Genomic DNA, 19,921 nt, shown 5'->3' on the forward strand with positions numbered 1-19,921 from the left:
TCTTGCCCAAGTACATGCTCACACCTCGCTGTAAGGGGCGCTGTGGAGTGAAGGGCTCCCAAACCCGGGTGGGCTCAGGACCCCCAGGTGCTGTAAGAGGCAGAATAGTGACCCCCAAAGTTACACCCTAATCCCGAAACCTGGGAGTGAAATGAGATAACTCATCAGCCGACTGAATGGGAGATGATTGTGAATTACCCAGCAGGACCAGTGTGATCGCAGGGTCCCTGCAAGGCTGAGGAGACCATATGTCAGAGAGATGCCATGTGAGGCTCACTGGCTGTTGCTGGCTTTGCAAGAGGAAGGGGTCAGTGGCAGCATGGGGGCATAGGGCAGGACTCGCCCAACTGTGGGGCTTAACACACACTTTGGGGTACCCTTGAATTCAGTCCATCTGAACACCCAGCTGCTTGTAGGCAGCAGTGACGCATGCCCTGTTTGCCTGGGTCTGGGCAGCTGTGGGCTCAGCAGGCGGGGCATGGGTTGTGTGTGACCTGCCGTAATACTTGTCTAGGGATTTTCAGCACCCTGGACAGCATTAGCCCAACTAGAGACTCTGGTTTAAAAGTTGCTTAGAAAGGCCTGTACTGGGTCTTCACGGAGTCTGTTCCCAGCAGCATGTAGCCAAGGACAGAGCGGTCTCAGGGTGGCAAGTCAGAGCAAGCTGGTGTGTCAGGGCTTGGCACCTTAGACCTGCCCCCTGGCTCGGCGCTGGTGGAGGGGGGCAGAAGGAGGGTGGGCAGGTGGAGGAGTGAGCGCTGGAGGAGCTGGGGAAGGGGCCTTGTATGGAGGGCTCTGGAACAGGCAGGCCCTGGCTGTGGCCTGCAGGAGGGCTGCTGGTAGCATGGACGGCACCAAGGAGTGACTGGGAGCAACTGGGAGGGAATGAGTGATGTCACTCCTCTGAGACAGTAGGAACCTGAATGATAATCAGCCTTTCAGTGCCTTCTTGACACACATCCAGGCCTTTGAGAAAGTTTTCAGTTTGCAGGCCGGCACTCAGTCCACTGAGCCACACCAGCCAGAGCTCCTCTGAGAGTTTTAAAAGAATGGAAGGTACTGTTTCTGATACAACCTCAGGAGAAACCAGCCAGCGCCCAGCTCCCTGGCCAGGCTAACTGCTCCCTTGAGGGCCCGTTTCCATTTTGGAGTCTTGGGATGCCCATGGGTCTCCTATGGCAATTCCCCACATGAGGCTGCCCACCTCGCCTGAAAAAAGCCTGTGTTCCTGCTGCCTACGCGGTTCCCCTTCATCTACACGGTCACGACAGACCCCGCCATGACCCAAGGGCTCTAGGTGCAGGAGCTGCTGTGGGCCCAGGGCCTGTTCACTTCTCACTGGAGGTCAGCCCTACGATTCCCACAACTTGTGTGCTGGGAGACCCCGCTGCACAGGCTGTGGATGTGGCCACCTTAGAGCCCCCTCTGCTGGCCTGCTTGGCAGTGGGACCTCCCTGCCCTTTTGCCCATGGATTTGCCAGGCACAACCTATGGCCACCCAGACATGCTTTGCAGAGCGCCGGACTGCAGGGCCCCAGGAGCCAGGTGCTGGGCCATCTCCTGTTTGGAGAACAGCGTGGACTGTGATGTCGAAGCTGGTCTGACCACTGAGCAGGGTCAGCGTTCGGGAGAGTGTCTGGAAGCCACAACCACAGGTCTCGGGTTCAGGGGTGAATATAATGGGGTTGGGTGATCTGTGGGCGAAGGACATACAGCTTAGGCTCTCCCCACCCTCAGCAGGCTATGCTGTCCTGCAACTTCAGGCATGTGTCCTGCTGCATGCTCTTCTGCTTCCGTCTGCGCCGGGCAAACCACTGGGCCAGTGCAACCGCCGGGACCCACAGTGCAGGCAGCAGGGACAGAAGCACACAGACAGCCTGCACCCAGCCCGGGTAGGACTTCTCCTGCCCCAAGGGGAACTGCTTCTGCAGAGACACAAGGCCACAGGGTGAGCGTCTGGGGAAGGGAACAGCGTCACCCTGCTCTACCACCCTGGTCAGAGCGAGGCTGACCCTCCCCCAAGTGAGCGTGCATTGCGTGGGCAGCTCCACCCCAAATCTTCTTGAAATGAAGCAACAGGTTGGTTCATTCCAGGTGGGTGAACGGAAAAGGCACACAACCAGGGGCTGCTCCCTCGGCAGTGAGGGCACAGGGGGCTGAAGTTTCAGGACACGGAGTCTCTTCTGGGGACTGGACTCTGAGCGACAGGCCTGGAACCTAAGGACTGTGTTCTGGAAAGAGCCGCCTGACCACCCTGAGGGAGTCTACAGGCCGGAGGTTGCCTCCGCCTGGCCCGCTGGGCATCATCAGGCCTCGGGGCCCCCCTGTCTGCCTTCTCTTGGAGGGCAGACAACACACCGACTTCAGGCCCTTCTTTTGAGGTTCACAGGGCGTGACTGTGTGAGTCTGTCTACTCATGAAAAATCGAGAAGCATAGCACCATTTTTCTCCTGCCCTTGGTGGCTTGGGCAGCTCCACTTTAGGAGGGAAATTTGGAACAGAATTACTTCCATGCTCCCCACAGGGGGCACATCGAGGTTCAGAGCAGTTAAAGGGGGTGGCGGGCCAGCTATACCACATGGCTTGGCCCTCTGACAGTTCAGTGACACAAGGCACACGCACCTTCTCCCATCTTAAACCAGGGGTGAGCAGCATGCAATGCCTGTCCCCACAGCACTTAGGAAGTGTGGCCTCCAGCCACATCTCTGTGTTCAGGGCTGCAGGGACCTGTGAGGTCACTGGAGTCTGGTAACTGCTCCAGTCCTTCTGCCACTGGCTGAGGTTGTCCAGGCTGCCGGAGTCTCCTCCGATGTCCCAGGGGACGCTAGAGGTCCCGTGGCCTCAGGTCCCATAGAAAAGGCAGCCCAGCCCTGGCTGGTGTGGCGCATGAGTTGTGCAGCAGCCTATGAACCATTCCCAGTCAGGGCACAGGCCTGGGTTGCGGGCCAGAAACCCAGTTGGGGGCATGCGAGAGGCAACTGATCAATATTTCTCTCATATGTCAATGATGCTCTCCTCTTCCTCCCTCCCCTTCTATCCAAAAAATAAATAAGATATTTTTTAAAAAAAAAGAAAGAAAAGGTAGCCCACACTGTTGCTGAGGATGCAGGTGTCCACCAGGAGGGTCATCTGGGCCCCGGATGACACCAGGGCCAATTCAGGCCCAGCCTGAGGGACCCCAGGGCCCCTGGGAACCCCATCTGCAGGACCTACATATTGGGGGTCCCAGGCCCGATAGCTCATCGTTGTCCGGACCATGACGACCATGTAAGCCGTGAGGATCGTCAGCAGCAGGAGGGGACTCACGACCTTCCAGGTCGCCCGCCAGTAGAAGCCAGGCTGCCTCCCCGTCATCCATGCTATGTCGTCACAGAACCTGCCAGAGACAGCGGGCTTAGGTCTCCCACCTGGCCCGTGCCGGCAAGCCCACACACTCAGCCAGCAGCTTCATGCAGTGTCACCATGATGTGACCTGTGGGGGCTGCCCCCGCGCCTCCATCTGCCCTTTGCCCATGTGCCTTCCTGAGCAGCCACCAAATGGGCAGCCCTCTCAGACCCCGGTGAGGATTCAATCTCCTGCCAATGTGTGGCAAAGGCCAGGGCGAGCAGATTAGTCTGAATAAGGGAGAGGGCTGGGCAGGGGGTCCTCCAGGGTCTCCTGGCCCTTGCCAGACAGCAAGCAGGCACTCAGCCTGGCCCTCAGCCTGGCCCCTGGGTGGGGTGCCTCTGGACAGGACTGCAGGTTTCATCCCTGGGGGGCTCAGCTGCTGGGTGAGAAGCAGCAAAGCCTTTGCCAGCCCAGGTGTGGGACAGAAGCTGGTGCCTGACTTGGTGCCCTTCATGCGCAGGATGGCGAAGCCCCCTGTGAGCTGCCCTGCCCCTGGGGGTGGAAACAGACTTGACTTGGGCTGTGCCCCAGCTGCATCCAGGAGCCAGTGGAGAGGCAGGAATCTCCTTGTAGCCCTTCCTCTGCTTGCTCCCTCCACCCCACTGCACTCTAGATGCGTCCTGAGTATCTCCTGAGAGCCTGTGGCTGGCTGGAATTCAGGGCTCACTGTCCTACATTACCAGGTTAGCTGCCTCTCACTCTCGTTTCTCCAGGTGAGCAGCGTCTCACCTCAGGACAAGCATGCTGGCCCCTGTGCCCTCAGAGCAGGGGTGAAGGCCCTGGATTTGGTGATTCCCAGGACCCCTTAGAACCAAGAAGAAAGAGCACAACCTCGAGGACCACTGGGCAAAACTAGGGTTAGGGGTGGCAAGTGAGTGCAGGTCTAAGTGTGCACGTGACAGGTACAAGTTACAGGTGTGAGTGACAGGGGTGAGTCCAGGTATGAGTAAAGGTGTGAGTGTGCAGCAGGCTCAGCCAGGTGGGGATGGGCAGGACAAGTGCTGAGCCTTCTCAGAGGCCTCCAGGAGGGCATCTGGGCAGGGAGGGCCTTCTGGTACCCTAGTGTCCACCTGTCCTTGAATTTGAGGAGTCTGTCCTGTGTGACTAGAGACTGGTCATTTTGTTGCCTGCCTCCCCACAGGCTGGGAGGCCAGCACAGCCAGGTGGGCCGGTCCTGCGAGGGCTTCTGTGGACCACTGGGTATGTTTTGGGAGGGGCCTTGGATGATTCTGTCTCATCCTCTTAGGTGCCCTGGAGACAGGCTGCCATAATGCCCAGACACTGGACACAGGGATGTGGAGAGCAGAGGGGCGGGACTTCAGCCCCAGCTGACGCCGAGGGAAGCGGAACTCACTTTTCCATCCCATAAACGTAGATGACACCGACCACCTCCATGAAGGCGAACATGATTAGGTTCAGGGAGGCAGCGTAGTTGTCGAAAATCTCGAGCCAGTAGTTCCCAGACTGCAGCGTGAAACAGGAGGACGAGAGGAAGCAGACCAGGCAGACGGCCCCTGCACACGGACACGCGTCTGAGCACGTCGCCCTGGCTGCAGCCCAACCAGCTCCTCGCACCTCCTCTCCCGTCTGCCTGTCCCCACCACCTCCCAAACTGTGCCCAGAAGGCAAGGAGATGCTGGGATTGCACTCACTGGGCAATGCGGGAGGGGACCCCTGCTCCCTGCCCCACTCTGCTGACCCTCTGCCCTCCCATAATGACCCTTGGGGGCATCAAGTCAGTGCAGGGCCACCAAGTCTCCAGCCCTGAGAGGTGGCAAGGCTGGCCCAGCTCTCCATGGGGCCTGTGACTTGGCCCTCGAGCCCTCATGGAGGAGGGTGTCCAGATAGCATGTGGGAGTGGAACAAGAGCTGTGAGGCCAGCAACAGTGACAACACTCACCTGTAATGGCCTCCTTGGGCACCCATCTTGGCATGACCCCTGTATCCAAGATCGGCGTGATGATACCCTCCATGTTCCCGAACATGGATGACAGCCCCAGGGTGAACAGCGTGATGAAGAAGAGCACCGCCCACACGGGTGCCCCTGGCATGTGCAGGATGGCCTCCGTGAAGACAATGAAGGCCAGGCCCGTGCCGGAGGCGCTCTGCAACACACATGGGGCCCACGCTGGGGCGCACGCAGCACACATCCTGCACTGTGAGGCACGGGCACGCCGATGCCCCTGCTGGGGTCAGGGCCAAGGTGGTGGTCCTGCTCTGTGTGGTCTGCGCTGGCACAACTTGGGCGCCTTCCTGAGTGACAGGAGCCTTTTCCCCTTTCATGGCCTGCAGCTGACATGTTACATGGGACCCTGGGCCCTTGGACATCAGATCGCTGCCCTGAGGACCTGCCTACTGACCACCCAGCCCAGCCTACTGCCCTGGTCCCTGCTGGTAGGCTGGCCCGCATGCAGCTGCTCAACTTCCCGCCACAGCCAGTGACGCCCACTCCCCTGGTCAGCCATCTGCAGCAAGGCTGGCCCCCTCAGTACCTTATCCAGAAAGTCTTGCAGATGGCAGGACTCCAGGTGCAGCCTGGCCACCATGTTGGTCTGGGTGGCGTTCAGGTGTGTGAGGACAGCAGCATAGTTGTCCCTGGAGATGCTCTGGTCGGGGAAGTCAAACTCATTGGTGAGGCTGAGGATGTTCCTGCAGGGACAGAGAGGCTGAGTGAGCACTCAACGGGGTCATTGGGACACCCGGCACCCACAAGCAAACACAGCCAGAAATGCCCAGAAAGGACCCCAACAATCCTGTGAAGGTCAGCCCCTCCGGGTGTGGCAGGGTGTCAAGGATACCTGTGGTGGGAGTGCTTATTTCTTCACGCACACTGTGGGGAGGAAGGCTGTCTCAGCCTCCGAGGGGCCTCAGACCTGGAAAGGGCTCTCTGCCCAGTAGGGCTCAACTGGGCTTGACCTGTGGGTGCCCAGGGGACACGGGGTGCAGCGCTCCCCACAGGCTCCAGAAAGGGTGGGCCCAAGCTCTCTACCCCTCCAGCCTCATAGTCAGAGAGCTTCACTCCATTGCCTCCAGGGCTCCCGGCCCTAAATAATATCGCAGGTGTTTCTGTAACCTTGAAAACAACACCCAGGACCCTTCTGCGTGCCGGCCAAGGCCAGCCAGGCCACTCACTGCCCTCCTGTTTCATGTTCACTGTGGACAGTTGGGGGTCCATGGTTTTCACATATTTCGTGCTTTTTGGTGGTGATTTTGCTGTTTAAAATGTCCCCCAAGTGTGGTACAAGTGTGCTTTTCTAAATGCAGCAAGATCAAGATGCACCACCCAGGATGTTTGTGGGGATGATTTCTAGCACAGCTAACAGGTCAGCAACTCATGTTCACCAGGCATCTTGGTGGAAGCAGCTAGAAGAACCAAGTAGCAACTGTGCTACTCACCCAGGCATGGGCCCCACAGCCCCTCCAGAACATTCCCCTGCATCCTGGGAGCGCCTCCAGCCCCTTTCTCCCTCTGCAGGCCTGGCCTAGCGCATTAGAACAGGCATCACAGCAGCACCATGGACGTGGCTGGGTCACCCTCTGGGAACTTGTGGGGGGTCCTTTGTGTCTCTCCCAGCTCTGAGAGCTCTAGGCCTTCCCGGGCTTGTGGTGTGTCATTCCCACCTCTGCCTCTGTCATCACATGGCCTCTGCCTGTGCATCTGTGTGTCCCTTTCTGTCTCATATAAGAACACTCTCATGGTTTGGGGTGCCCTTTCTGGTATGATCTCATCTTAACCAACACTATCTGCAAGACCCAATGAGGCCACATTCTAGGTTCCAGGTAGATGCACCCTTTGGGGGGGCACTCTCTGTCCTCCTCCCCTATGGAAATGGAAAGTCATAGACTGGGACCCCCAGTGCAGCAGGCCCCAGCTGATGGCCCCAGGACACTGTGCACACCTGTCCAAGCAGCGCCCGTAGTCATTGGCCGCCTTGAACCCCAGGACGGAGAAGACCACAATGGAGGCGTAGAGGGAGGTGGTGCTGTTGACCAGGGCGATGATCACTGCGTCCTTCTCACAGTTGTTCCTGAGCAGACAGAGCGTGTGCTATGGTTAGGGCCCCTCAGAGAGGAAACTCGGAGGGGGCACCTGCTGCCTCAGCACCCCTGCCCTGATGCTCCCCACGCTGCACCTGGAGCCTCTTGTGTGTGACCCAGAAACACCGTGCTGTTCCTGGTGGTCTCAGGACAGCTTCGGCCTCCTTCCCACTCACCTGCTCCTCGCCAGCCCCTCCCACCAATCCCAGCTCCAGGCTGTAGAGGTGGGCTAACCACACACAAGCTACTGAGGGTGAGAGTTGCGATAGTAACTTGTTGACACAGCCCACAGCCCTGCTGGCCCATTGTCCTCCACCTTCTGTGCCTGCGCTCTCTGAGGAATGAAAATACTGACATCACACGGAATTAGGTTTACTGGTGTCACGGGGCCTCTCACTGCAGTTTCCAATGCCACGGTCATTGTGGGGGTATCAGGTCTCATAAATGGTGGCTGTGACTCCCTGCGGAGTGGAGGCCTGAGTTTGTGTTAGTCGCTACAGTGGCACTTCTGCTCTCCAACCTCATGCCCCACCCACGTGGTTTGTGCTGGGCAGTGTCTGCCGCACGTGGTCTTGTTCCTGTGTTTGGTTATCTGGGCTCTCTTCCAGCAGTGGCTCCAGAACACACTACCATGCAGGACCTGACCTCCAGCCCTCAGGGGATGACTCAGTAACTGCTGGAATCTCCAGAATCTGATCTCATCTCAAGTTCACATTAGGTCACCCTCTGTCCCAGGCAGGAAGTCCCATAAAGACACGCTGAGTGAGCATCAGGACAGGCTCAGCCCTACCTGGATGGGTTGTAACTTGCGAACGCAATGTGTCCTCCAGAGGCCAAAGACAGAGAGAAGAATATCTGGGTGGCCGCATCCAGCCACACCCGGGGGTTCTGGAGAGTCTGTATCTGGGGAGACAGGAGCACCTGGTGCCACAGACACACCACACGGGCCCAGTGCCTACTGTCCCAGAACGCTTCCAGGGCTTCCTCTGGGGCAATTATCATGAAGGGTGTCATCTCTCAGGCCCCAAGGACAGTCGAGGGAGCATGCTTGGAAGGGCAGTTAACACAGAAAACTCGGCCTCCCATCCTATGACGTGTCAAATAAGCCAAAGCTCCCATCCACGTGGGACATGTGGGTGCTGAGAACCTGGCTGTAAACCTCTCAGGACTGGGAAATGGGTCTGAGCAACTTGAACCTTGCCATGTTTATTTGTTCCTCTCAGACCTGGAGGGTTTGAGTAGTTGCCCAGGGTGGGGTTCACCTGCACATGGTGCCTGGTGTTTCTGCTGCCGGGGGACCCTGAGCAAACACCCTTCCACACACAGGTGTCCCCTTCCCTTCCCCTGGGGCAGGGCACTGCCTGGGGAGCCTGGGACATGCCATGCAGCCCCAGGATCTTCCAGGGGCTGCGGGGATCCTGAGAGCATGAGGTGGTCTGGAAGGGTTGTGAGCTCTGGCGGGCAGGCCCCTGGGTCCCATGGCTCCTCACCTCATGGGGCCATGCAGCTGGACAAGGATCTCGGAAGTGTGGGGTCCAGGGCACTAGGGATGGGATAGCAGGTCTCCAACCAGCCTCTCCCCTGAACCGTGGTCTCCCATGTCCCACTAGAACCAAAGTCTGAATGTCCCAAACCATGTCCTCCTCTTATTCCCTTTGTTTTGACCCTGACCTTCTCCCTGAGGCCCATACTCCCCTCCTCTTCATCCTTACCCCACACAGCAAGGGAGTGGGACAGCTGGGCTGGGGTTGGCTGTGGCCCCAACTTGAATGTTTTCCAGTGCCTAAACTTCCATTTTAGATCCACTTACATTGGGAGTGAACAGGAAGGTTAACCCTTCGGCCGCCCCGGGCAGGGTGAGTCCTCTAACAAGGAAGATCGTCAGGACCAGGTAGGGGAACAAGGCTGTGAAATAAATTGCCTTAAAAAAAAAGGACCAGATTGTGAGGTTCTTCAGTGGTATCTTCTCCACATAAAAATCTTTAGAGAGGCAGGCATGCTGGACACGCCTCAGTGGCCAGTGTCACGTCATTCATCTGGGATTCTGGTCGAGTCAAGGTAGAGGGTGCGGTAAAGATAGTGGGGGTGGGCTCTGGTCAAGCTTGGAGGGTTGGAGCTCACTCTGATGGTTACACATGGATTCACACATGTGTTTGTGCCCATGGGTCATCTGAGTTGGGCACTGACTTCTCGGGCAGCGGCCTCCCCCTCAGTTGCACTACAGGCATTCAGCTCTCACTCCACCAACACTCTCTTCCCAGCCCAATCCCCTGGCCTGTCTCAGGGGTCTTGGGGTCCCATACCTGCCCACAACCTCTCCCACATCCTACATGGCACCTGTTCTCAGTCATGTGTGGGCAGGAATCTGCACCACAGCATCTATGCAAAGTAAACCTAAAACGGATGCTCTTGCCCTGACCAGTGTGGCTCAGTGGGTTGAGCATCATCCTGCAGACTGAAAGGTCACTGGTTCAATTCCCAGTCAGGGCACATTCCTGGGTTTCAGGCCAGGCCACCAGTTGAGGCATGTGAGAGGCAACTGATCAATGTTTCTCTCACACGTTGATGTACCTTTCCCTTTCTTTCTCCCTCCATTCCCCTCTCTGTAAAAATAAATAAATAAAATCTTTGAAAAAGTAAATAGACTTCCAGTCAAGATGGTGGCATAGCTAGACAAGGCTTGCCTCTTTGCACAGCCACATCAAAATTACAATAAACTATACAACAACCATCCTCAGAACCATGTGAAATCACGTTAAATGGAAGTCTTGTGGCTATGGAATTATAGAAACCATCTCCATCCAGACCAGTAGGAGGGGCAGAGATTTGAAACAGGCGGCCCCACATCCACATGTGGTGGATAAAAATTCAGGAGGGATACGTCGGGAGTGAGGAGCCCCAGCCCCACACCAGGTCACCCAGCCCAGGGTTCCAGCACCAGGAAGATATGTGTTCATAACTTCTGGCTGCAAAAACCAGCGGGGATTGAGTCAGTGGAAGAAACTTCTGGAGTCCCAAGCAGTTCCCCTTAAAGAACCCACACACAGACTCACTCAGACTCACTTCCTCTGAACTCCAGCACTGGGGTAGCAGCTTGAAAGGCACCAGTACCATATAGGGAGGAACTGAAGTGCCTGGTATCAAAACAGGAGTTGGGAGACAGCTTTTTCCCAGACAGAAAGGCAGGCAGAGGCCATTGTCCTTTTTCTGAACCCTCACCTCACAGAGCCACAGAACCAGCAGGCAGGTGCCATATTTGAGACTCCATCAATCTGGCTAACATGATTTGCCACACCCTGGAGATCCCCTGACACTCTGCCCCAACTTATGGGCCCATCTGAGCTGTTAACATTGACTTTTGCATAAAGTCACTGGATGGCTGGTCTTGGCTCATGCTTCACAACTTCCTAAATCCTCTCAAACAAGCAACAGCTAGTCTCAGTGTGCCCCCAGCCCCCAAACCCCTTGCTTAGTGGCTCCAGGCCCAGCACTAGCAGCAGCCAGCCTACATTCATAGCTTGGCTTCACCTGGGAATCTCCAAGCCCAGCACAAGTAACAGTCATCTCAGATTGCATTATAGGCCATGCAGGGTGGCCCTAGGCAGAACACAGGTTGGGGCTGAACTTGGCCTGCACCACTTGGGAAACCCCAGAGCCTTCATTCCCAGTGGACAACTACAGGCCACTGGAGCACCACCATCCTGCCCCCATGCAGCTGATCCTCCACAGAGGGTGGAGGTTGGTGGTCAGTGGTCACAGCCAGTCCTTGCAACTGACTGGCCTGGGTAAATCCCTCCTATTGACCTGCCAACAGCAATCAAGGCTCAACTACAATAGAAGGCTATACTCAGCCCACACAAAGGGCATACCTCACGTACCCAGCTTAGGTGATAAGGGAGGCTGTGCCACTGCACCCTACAGGACATCTACTACATTAGGCCACACTACCAAGACAGGGAGTCAGAGCAGCTCTATCTAATACATAGAAACAAACACAGGGAGACTGCCAACATGAGGAGACAAAGAATTATGGCCCAAATGAAAAAACAGATCAAAACTCCAGAAAAAGAACTAAACGAAATGGAGATAAGCAACCTATCAGATGCAGAGTTCAAAACACTGGTTACACAGATGCTGAAGAAAATTAATGAGGATCTCAATAGCATAAAAAATCCAGTTACAAATGAATGAGACACTAACAGAAATAAAGATCATTTACAGGGAAATAACAGTAGAGTGGGTGAAGCTGAGAATCAAATCAACGAACTGGAACATAAGGAAGCAAAAAAAAAAAAAAAAAACCACCCAAAAAACCCAACCATGCAGAACAACAAGAAGAAAAAAGAATCCAAAAAAATTAGAATAGTGTAAGCAGCCTCTGGAACAACTTCTAATGTTCCAACATTCATATCATAGGGGTGCTAAAAGGAGAAGAGAAAGAGCAAGAAACTGGAAATCTATTTGAAAAAATAATGAAAGAAAACTTCCCTAATTTGTTGATGGAAGTAGACATGCAAGTCCAGGAAGCACAGAGAGTCCCAAACAAGACAGATGCAAAGAGGCCCACTCCAAGACATATCATAATTAAAATGCCAAAGGTTAAAGATAAAGAGAGAATCTTAAAAGCAGCAAGAGAAAAGAAGTTAGTTACCTACACGGGAGTTCCCATAAGATCGTCAGCTGATTTCTCAAAAGAAACTTTTCAGGCTAGAAGAGATGGGCAAGAAATATTCAAAGTCATGAAAAGCAGGGACTTACAGCCAAGATTGCTCTATCCAGCAAAACGATCATTTAGAATCAAAGGGCAGATAAAGAGCTTCCCAGACAAGAAAAAAATAAAGGAGTTCATCATCACCAAACCATTATTATATGAAATGTAAAAGATACTTATTTAAAAAAAAGAAGGAGCCCTGGCTGGTGTGGTTCAGTGGATTGAGAGCCAGCCTGCAGACCGAAAGGTTGCTGGTTCAATTCCCAGTTAGGGCATATGCTGGGTTGCAGGCCAGATCCCTAATTGGGGACATGCAAGAAGTAACCAATCGATATTTCTCATATTGATGTTTCTGTCTCTCTTTCTTCTTCCTTTCCCCTCTCTCTAAAACAAAAAGATCAAAACTATGAACAATAAAATGGCAATAAATACATATCTATCAACAAATGAATCTAAAAAAAATAAACTAGAAGAAAACAAACAGAAGCATGGATATGGAGAAGGTTTTGATGGTTGCCAGATGGGAGGGGATTGTGGGCGGAATGGATAAAGAGGTGAGCAGATTAAGAAATACAAATAGGTAGTTACAGGGTAGCCATGGGGATGTAAAGTACAATGCAGGAAATGGAATAGCCAAAGAACTTGTATGCATGGCCAATGGACATGAACAATGGTGTGGTGATTCCCTGAGGGAGTGGGGGATGCTGGATGGAAGGGGCAAAAATTAAGACAACTATCAGAGCATTATTGATAAAATATAATTTAAAAAAGTTAATTAATTAAATGGACAGTCTTTTCTTACTGTCTCCAAATACGGACTGACTTTGAGGGTCACCAGGACACATATTTAGGGACTTTCATAACAGGGTTGTCTGGAAACTCTGGCTGCATTGTTTGACCTCATGGCTGCCCTGATCTCCTCCAGTAATTCCAGTCCTCTCAAGTGTGAAGATCCTCATGTAAGAGTACCTAATGTCCACACACACACTGAGGAATGCCCAGGTACACATGCACACTTCAGTCTGTGCAGGAGCCGCACAACCAGGACTGGGAGCCAGGGTGTACGGGTGCCTGGAACTGCACTCGGTGATTTAAAAAGGTAGATATGCATGATGCTGGACTTCTCCGCACTGAGAGGGGGAGGGAGGGAAGCTACTGAGCTGGGTACACTTCGGAAGCCATGCTTGTGAGCCAGAGGTGCAGGTTCCCTGGTCCTTTCTGCATGGAAACTATCACTACACTTTTCCTCGTTATGTAAATCTCCTTAAGAAATGATCAGCTGTTTAAAACAGAAATGCTGACAATGTACTTGATGTTTACAACATATTATAAGTAAAATGATTAGGGTGAGGCAAAAGTTGGTTTTCAGTTGTGAGTACATGAAACACAGATTTTATTCTTGTATTATTATTTATTATTATATTATTTTCCATACAAACAATGTAAACCTACTTTTGCCCCCTCTGTATAGCAGCAGCACAAAAGCTGGAGGAAGAAAGGGAGGCGTCCTGCCAGGGGGCTCTTCCACCACATGCACAGTGCTCCAAGGTGGACGATGAGAAGCTACAACCCCTAATTCAACCCTGAGATAAAACAAAGCGTTATAGGTAATTACCCAAAAGAGGACAATCATAAGAGGGGATCAAAAAAAATCTCAGAAAAGAGGGAAACAGGAACGAAGAACAGATTTGACAAGTAGAAAACAAACATAAGTGAGAGACTTACATCAACAAGATCAATAATTGCATTAAATGTAAATAGTCTGAGCACCCCGCATAAAAGGTAGGGGTTGTCAAATTGGATTTAAAAAAGCAAGACCCGACACATGCTGTCGACAAAAAAACACACTTTAAACAGAGGCCTCAAGCCCTGGCTGGCGTAGCTCAGTGGATTGAGCGTGGACTGGGAACCAAAGTGTCCCAGGTTCGATTCCCAGCCAGGGTACATTCCTGGGTTGCAGGCCATAACCCCCAGCCACCGCACATTGATGTTTCTCATTCTCTCTCTCTCTCTCTCTCTCTCCCTCTATCTCTCTCTCTCTCTCCCTCCCTCCCTCCCTCCCTTCCCTCCCTAAAAATAAATAAATAAAATCTTAAAAAAAAAAGATAGGAACATCAAAGAAAGAAAAGGGGAGAATAAAGAAAATCTTGCAAAAAACAAAACAAAACAGAGGCCTCAGTAGGTTAAAAGAAGGAGAATGGAAAAAGCATGGTCAGAGACGCCTGGGTGGCTATGATAATATCTTAATGTACTTCAGAGAGAAGACTATGACTCGAAGAAGGACGGTCACTCAATAATGATAAAGGTGTAGATTCTCCAAGGAGACGTGACAGTCTTGATGCCCCATGCCCCTCCTAGCAGAGTCTCTAAATCAGCTGCAAACCCTGCTGGCGATGTGTGGCGGGGTGGGGGTGGGGGGCCTCTGAAGCTGGAGGGAGCAAGGGAGTGGGGTCTGCCCCACGAGCTCTCACCTTCCCCGTGGATTCGATGCCCCTGATGACACACAGGTATACGATTGCCCAGCTGGCAGCCAAGCAGACCAGCAGCCACCACTGGACGGAACCACTGTAGTTGATGTCGGCTGTGATGTTCAGCGTCCGCCGGTACCAGAAGTAGCTGACAGTGCTGCTGCCCTCACACTCCTTCACGAACCCTGAAACCAGGAGGTCACAGGCTGGCTGAGGAGCTCAGGTGGGAGTCAGACTTTGCAAACCTCTGCCCAGGAGTGAGTCTACACATCCTGTAGACTCCTGTAGTGAACTAACCCATCCTGTAGTTGCTGCTGGAGTGCTGGGCACACTGGGCAGGACCAGGGCCCCCCACTGTCCAGAACATCCAGCGTGATCAGTAAGGTCAATATGAGGAGCCTCCAGGCCCACTCACTGTCAGGTGCCCGGGGCTGGCCTCATTCAGAATGAGTGAAACACGACTTCATACCAGCCAGAGGTGGGAAGGGAAAGAGGGTGAACACGGTTTCGTGAGCAAACTGCTAAAGACGACAACTGTTTTCCTTGTCGCCAAGATCTAGGCAGACCCAGCACTAGGCTGAGATCTGGACGTAAAGAACCTAATTCAGACAAAGCAGCAATCCCTTCTCATTGCTAGGCACGGGCATGGCTCCGAGGAGCCGCGCTCTGTCTGTGGGCCCCTTTGTCCAGCAGGGAACAGAGACACAAGGCAAAGAGAATCCGATTTCAAAGATGCTATTTCAGGGCAACAATGTGGGGCTCGGAGCTCAGACAGAGCTTGAACGTCCCTGGTCCTTGGCATTACCTGTCCGGTTGACGTCCAGCGGGCAGGATCCCCAGGGCAGTGGCTGTTGGAAGGAGTTGAGGAAGTACCACAACACCCAGGACAGGACGGTGTTGTAGTAGAGGCTGATCAGGAAGGACAAGGTGAGGCAGCCCAGACCTGTGGACACAGCGACCGTCACCATCTTTCCTGTTACACACTACCCTGACTCAACTTCCTCCATTTCTGCAGCCCTTCCGCTGGCTGCATCCGGCCACATCTCCTCACTGGTCGTGTGCCATTTTATGGCCCCTGTTCAGCCTGCCTGCCCCCAGGGCTCAGTGAGCTCCCAGGACGTGCTGGCTCAGCGTGTGCACAGGCCCATAGGACTCGGGACACAGGACGGCCTACTGCTGCTGCTCCAAGGGGTTCGCCCATTGCCTCTTCTTCTTGTACCCTGAGTTCACCCCACACAACACCCTGCACCCAAGTCCTTCCTCAGGGGAACCGAATGAGGCCTCCTCAGAGTGTGACCACCTCCCACAGGGATGTTGCTGCCTGGGTCTCCCTGCACATTTATAGCAAAATCCCTCCTTTGTCTGCAGGTTCCAAACCACAAATGTGTGCTGGTACGATGAGCAAACCCACAGTGCCCATGGAACTGAGCCCCTATCTCCCAACCTCCCCAGCAACTGTGGATGGGGGTCCCAGAAAGGCAGCGTACCAACGCCACCCAGGTAGGGGGAGATGGTCGTCCACACCCCGACGCTGCCTTGGCGCAGACGCTGGCCGATGGCGAGCTCCAGGTGGAAGAGCGGGATTCCTTCGAAGGCCAGGGCGATGAGGTAGGGAATGAGGAAGGCCCCTGCAAAAACATGGTGTTCAGCAGAGGAAGCCACATGGGTAGGCGAAGCACCGTGGCCTCCCTGAGAGGAGATGGACCACACCCGGGGCCTGGTGCTGTTGTTTTAAATCATTTGGCCTAATCCAACTCAGTGCTTCAGAGGCAGTTTCACCAACACACCGGCCACTCTGTTCCTATTGAGACCCCATGACCTTTGGCTACCAGCTCTCCCAGCACACGGAGCTGTCTCATTCACACAGAATTCTGTGGAGGCCAATGCCTCAGGTCGTCTGTCAGCTATGCCCTGAGTTGGGCTGGAACCCGTGTCTGTCCCTCGCAGTGGGAAGGGCAGAACAAAAAGTTGTTTGGTCCCGGTTACTGAGCCGTGTGCACGGGGCTCTGGCCTCTCCCAGAGCCCACAGACCTGGGCACCAAGTGTGATCGGGACCTGCAGCCCCTACCTGCAAGGCCTGTGGGTGAGGTCGGCCGTTTGTGTCCCCAGACCCTGCGGCTGTCCCCGGGCTGCTGGGAAACAAACTGCATCCCCAGCAGCCACGCGGTAACCTTCCCCACAGAGCGTGAGATGGTGTTTGCATGATGGGATCATTGTCAGTCTCTACATGCCCTGCACAATGTTGTGACATTGCCTAAGTCTTATATTTAAAGAGAAAGTTTACAAAGCTGAATAATCACGAATGGGAGAGAAAATAACAGTCACCCTCGGTGTAGTGAACTTGGACAAACTAAAAATGTGATGTATTATCTGCTTATCACTTACACCTCATTTTCAAAATAATCAGTAGTGGTAAGAGAGAGACAAAAGGGCCTTCACACACATGGGGGGACGTTTTTTAGGCCAAGTGTGAGTTAAAGCAACTGAAATATCTCATGACATTTCACCAAGTGCTTTTATATCTGCAGCTAAACAAGTATTTCAAAAACGGGGACAAAGGCCCATGGGCTCAGGTGGTAACAGGGACAGCTCTCAGCCCTTGTGGAGCCAGGGTCCCAAGCCCCACCCTGCCTCAGGCCCCGGGGTGGGGGTGGGGGTGGGGTAGGGCGCGGGCAGCCTCTGCTCACAGCCTGTGGCAACGAGGACTCAGGAAGTTTGACTCCCTGACTGTAGCAGCCCTGACCGTGGGAACAGCTGTGGGTGGTGAAACGTTTACAGACACTATTAACTACCAGCATGTCCAGCCTTGCGTCAAGCCTGCTGCCCGCTGTCCTCTTTCCTGATGCGAAGGGCAGCCCAGGGGCCGTGGGAGCGACCGCAGCCGCAGCCTCTGTGTCGGGGTGTTGTGAGCTCATTGTCAGGACACCCAAGGCCCACGGTGCTGCCTTGCCCCAAACGCCCACAGACGTTCGACACCTCTGTGGGCAGACGTGACAGGTCAGTTTCCTCCTCTAGCTCTGCCTTTTCAACACCCTCTGCATGCCATGAATCTTCCTGTAATCAGGAGAGAAAATCAACTTCAAAGAAGTGTTGTCCTTCTAACCGGGAGAGCTGTGTCAAACAGTGCCTTTGTCCACTCTGCGCTGCGCTGCAGAGCGGGGCCTCGGAGCTCCTGAGCCCTTTCTCCCCGTCTCCCAGTCAAGACTCAGCCCTGTCCTCTGTCTCCCTATCGCCACCAGGTCAGCCACCCGTTTCCCCTTGAAAAGGGAAAAGGTGACTCCTGACCAGAAAACGAGGCATGAGAGCTCACCCACCTGCGGACTTCCTTTCGTCCCTCATTTCCTGGGCAGGAAGGCCAGAGTAATTGCCCCCCAAAATGCTCCCCGTGTTTCCAACCAGAGACCTCGTGGAGCCAGGTGATCACCCTGAGGGACTCTCTGGTAGCCCTCAAGTCCCACAGGAGCAGAGGGTGCCTTGAAGTCAAGTTGACCAGACGCTGAGCCAGGGCGGCCCCTGGAGGGTGGGACCCCAGGGAAGAACCAGCCTAGCCTGGGGAGTCCCCTGCCCGTCAGAACAGGAGACAAAAATCTGACGACAATCCGTAACAGCTGTCAAGGGTGGTTTGCGTCTTTCTGTGCCCTCAGTCCCCAGCACTAGCACTGAGGGTGGAAAGGAACACACACGTCCATGCTGCACCGAGTGACACGAGCGTGTGGAGTAAGAAGCGGGCTCTCTGCTATAGTTCACGTCCTTCTGACCGTCAGTAAATGACTCGTCCTTGCCGCTGTGGCTCAGTTGGTTGGAGCGTCCTCCCGTGAACTGAAAGATCTTGGGTTTAATTCTCAGTCAGGGCACATACCTAGGTTATGGGTCCAGTCCTTGGTTGGGGTGCTTGTGAGAGGTAACCAACCAATGTTTCTCTCTCACATCGATGTGTCTCTGCCTCTCTCTCTCCCTCCCTTCCCCTCTCCCTAAAACCAATAAGCATGTGATCAGGTGAGGATTAAAAATAGAACAGAATAGAATGAAATGGAATGAAATGAAATGAAATGAAATGAAATGAAATGAAATGAAATGAAATGAAATGAAATGAAATGAAAAACTCTAATGCGGCTACATTTCCCGTTAGGGCCCATGCCTCCTGTGGAGACCCGCTGTCTTAGGGATGCTTGAAGCCAGAGCTCTTGAAGGGAGCAAGGAGCCTGCCCTGCAGACCCCGAAAGTAAGGCCTGAAGAGTCCATAGACATGCTCAGGCCCAAGGTGAAGCTGAGCAGAAGCAGCATTTGGATGGTTTGCCTGGGTTCCAAGAGCTCCGATGCCCTCAGACGGGACTCCCAAGGGACACATTTCTCTCTGGGTCACGGTGCATTACTAATTCCCAGGAGGAACACCTCCCACCCCGGGGCAGGAACCGGTGACAAACCCATCTGAGGCGCCACTGCTGTCCCCCTCTTCTGGTCTAGGATGCGGCCTGGGCACAGGCTTACCTCCGCCATGGCTCTGGCACAGGTACGGGAACCTCCAGATGTTGCCCAGGCCCACGGCAAACCCCACACAGCTCAGGACATACTGGAGCTTGTTGTCCCACTTGGGCCTCTCGTCCCCACTGCTGTCCCCCAGTGGGTCTGGTCCTGGGGCGCACGCCATGCCTGGTCTCCCTCACCCTGGTGACTCTACTCTCGAACTTCTGCTGGGGCTTGCAGCCAGGTGCAGTCTCCCCTTCAGGTGTGTTTTTTGTTGTTTAAAGGAAAACTGTAGAGCCAGTTAATCGGTAACTCAGGCCAGGCCCTGGCTCTGGCATGCAGCCCCCCCTCAGCCCCCTCCGGCCCCAACCTGCCTTGTATGTCCAGTGCTGACAGCCTGCAGGTGCCCTACCAATGAGTCATTCTCAACAAGGGCCTCCGTTCCCAGTGGGGACACTCAGGGGGCCCAAGCCTGGGGCCCATTAGGCTATCTCGACTGTGCGACAATAGTCTAAGAAACACCACAGAGAGCCCTTGCGCCCAGGTCCCTTAGTGGCAACACCTTGCAAGTATCCGATCGACATCACAGCCGGATGTTGATGTTTTGCTGTCACTTCAGGCCCCGTTCATCACCAGAGGGTCCCTCCTGTCCCCTTTGCTGACCACACTTATCTCCCTTCCACTTCCACCCCCTCCCTAACCCTGGCAACCTCTCACTATAGTTGTTAGTTCAAGAACATTATGGAAATGGAATCACACAGTGGTGACCTTTGAAGTTGTGTGGGAATGGGGTGGGAGGGGTTTCTTCCGCTCGACGCTGCAGCTTCCCCCACACCCTCAGCACCCAATGCC

General features: G+C 54.2%; 1 protein-coding gene across 2 annotated transcripts; it reads right to left on the reverse strand.

Moving 5' to 3' along the window:
- Nucleotides 1-1,028: 1,028 nt before the first annotated feature.
- Nucleotides 1,029-19,325, reverse strand: SLC6A18 (solute carrier family 6 member 18). 2 transcript variants are annotated; one of them, XM_028523720.2, is made up of 12 exons: nt 19,094-19,325; nt 16,093-16,233; nt 15,411-15,548; nt 14,609-14,790; nt 9,237-9,347; nt 8,217-8,329; nt 7,288-7,416; nt 5,881-6,037; nt 5,289-5,493; nt 4,743-4,902; nt 3,214-3,376; nt 1,029-1,925 (listed from the first exon to the last, which is right to left on the reverse strand). In XM_028523720.2, the coding sequence occupies exons 1-12, from the start codon at nt 19,251-19,253 to the stop codon at nt 1,734-1,736; spliced, it is 1,851 nt and encodes a 616-aa protein (XP_028379521.1). In that variant the 5' UTR covers nt 19,254-19,325; the 3' UTR covers nt 1,029-1,733. The 2 variants fall into 2 exon arrangements, with proteins under 2 accessions (XP_028379521.1, XP_035876189.1); XM_036020296.1 differs by lacking the exon at nt 9,237-9,347.
- Between the last annotated feature and the right edge of the window lie 596 nt (nt 19,326-19,921).

Source organism: Phyllostomus discolor, chromosome 3, assembly GCF_004126475.2.
Source record: "Phyllostomus discolor isolate MPI-MPIP mPhyDis1 chromosome 3, mPhyDis1.pri.v3, whole genome shotgun sequence".
NCBI classification, from domain to species: domain Eukaryota; kingdom Metazoa; phylum Chordata; class Mammalia; order Chiroptera; family Phyllostomidae; genus Phyllostomus; species Phyllostomus discolor.

Bases quoted from the DNA above. Each gene is read 5' to 3' on its own strand.
- SLC6A18 (XM_028523720.2), bottom strand. From the start codon at position 19,253: ATGGCGTGCGCCCCAGGACCAGACCCACTGGGGGACAGCAGTGGGGAC. The intron at 9,348-14,608 runs GTGAGAGCTCGT...TTTTTTTTTAAG, and splicing joins GCATCGAATCCACGGGGAAG to GCAATTTATTTCACAGCCTT. The intron at 4,903-5,288 runs GTGAGTGTTGTC...GTCCGTGTGCAG, and splicing joins GCCCAAGGAGGCCATTACAG to GGGCCGTCTGCCTGGTCTGC.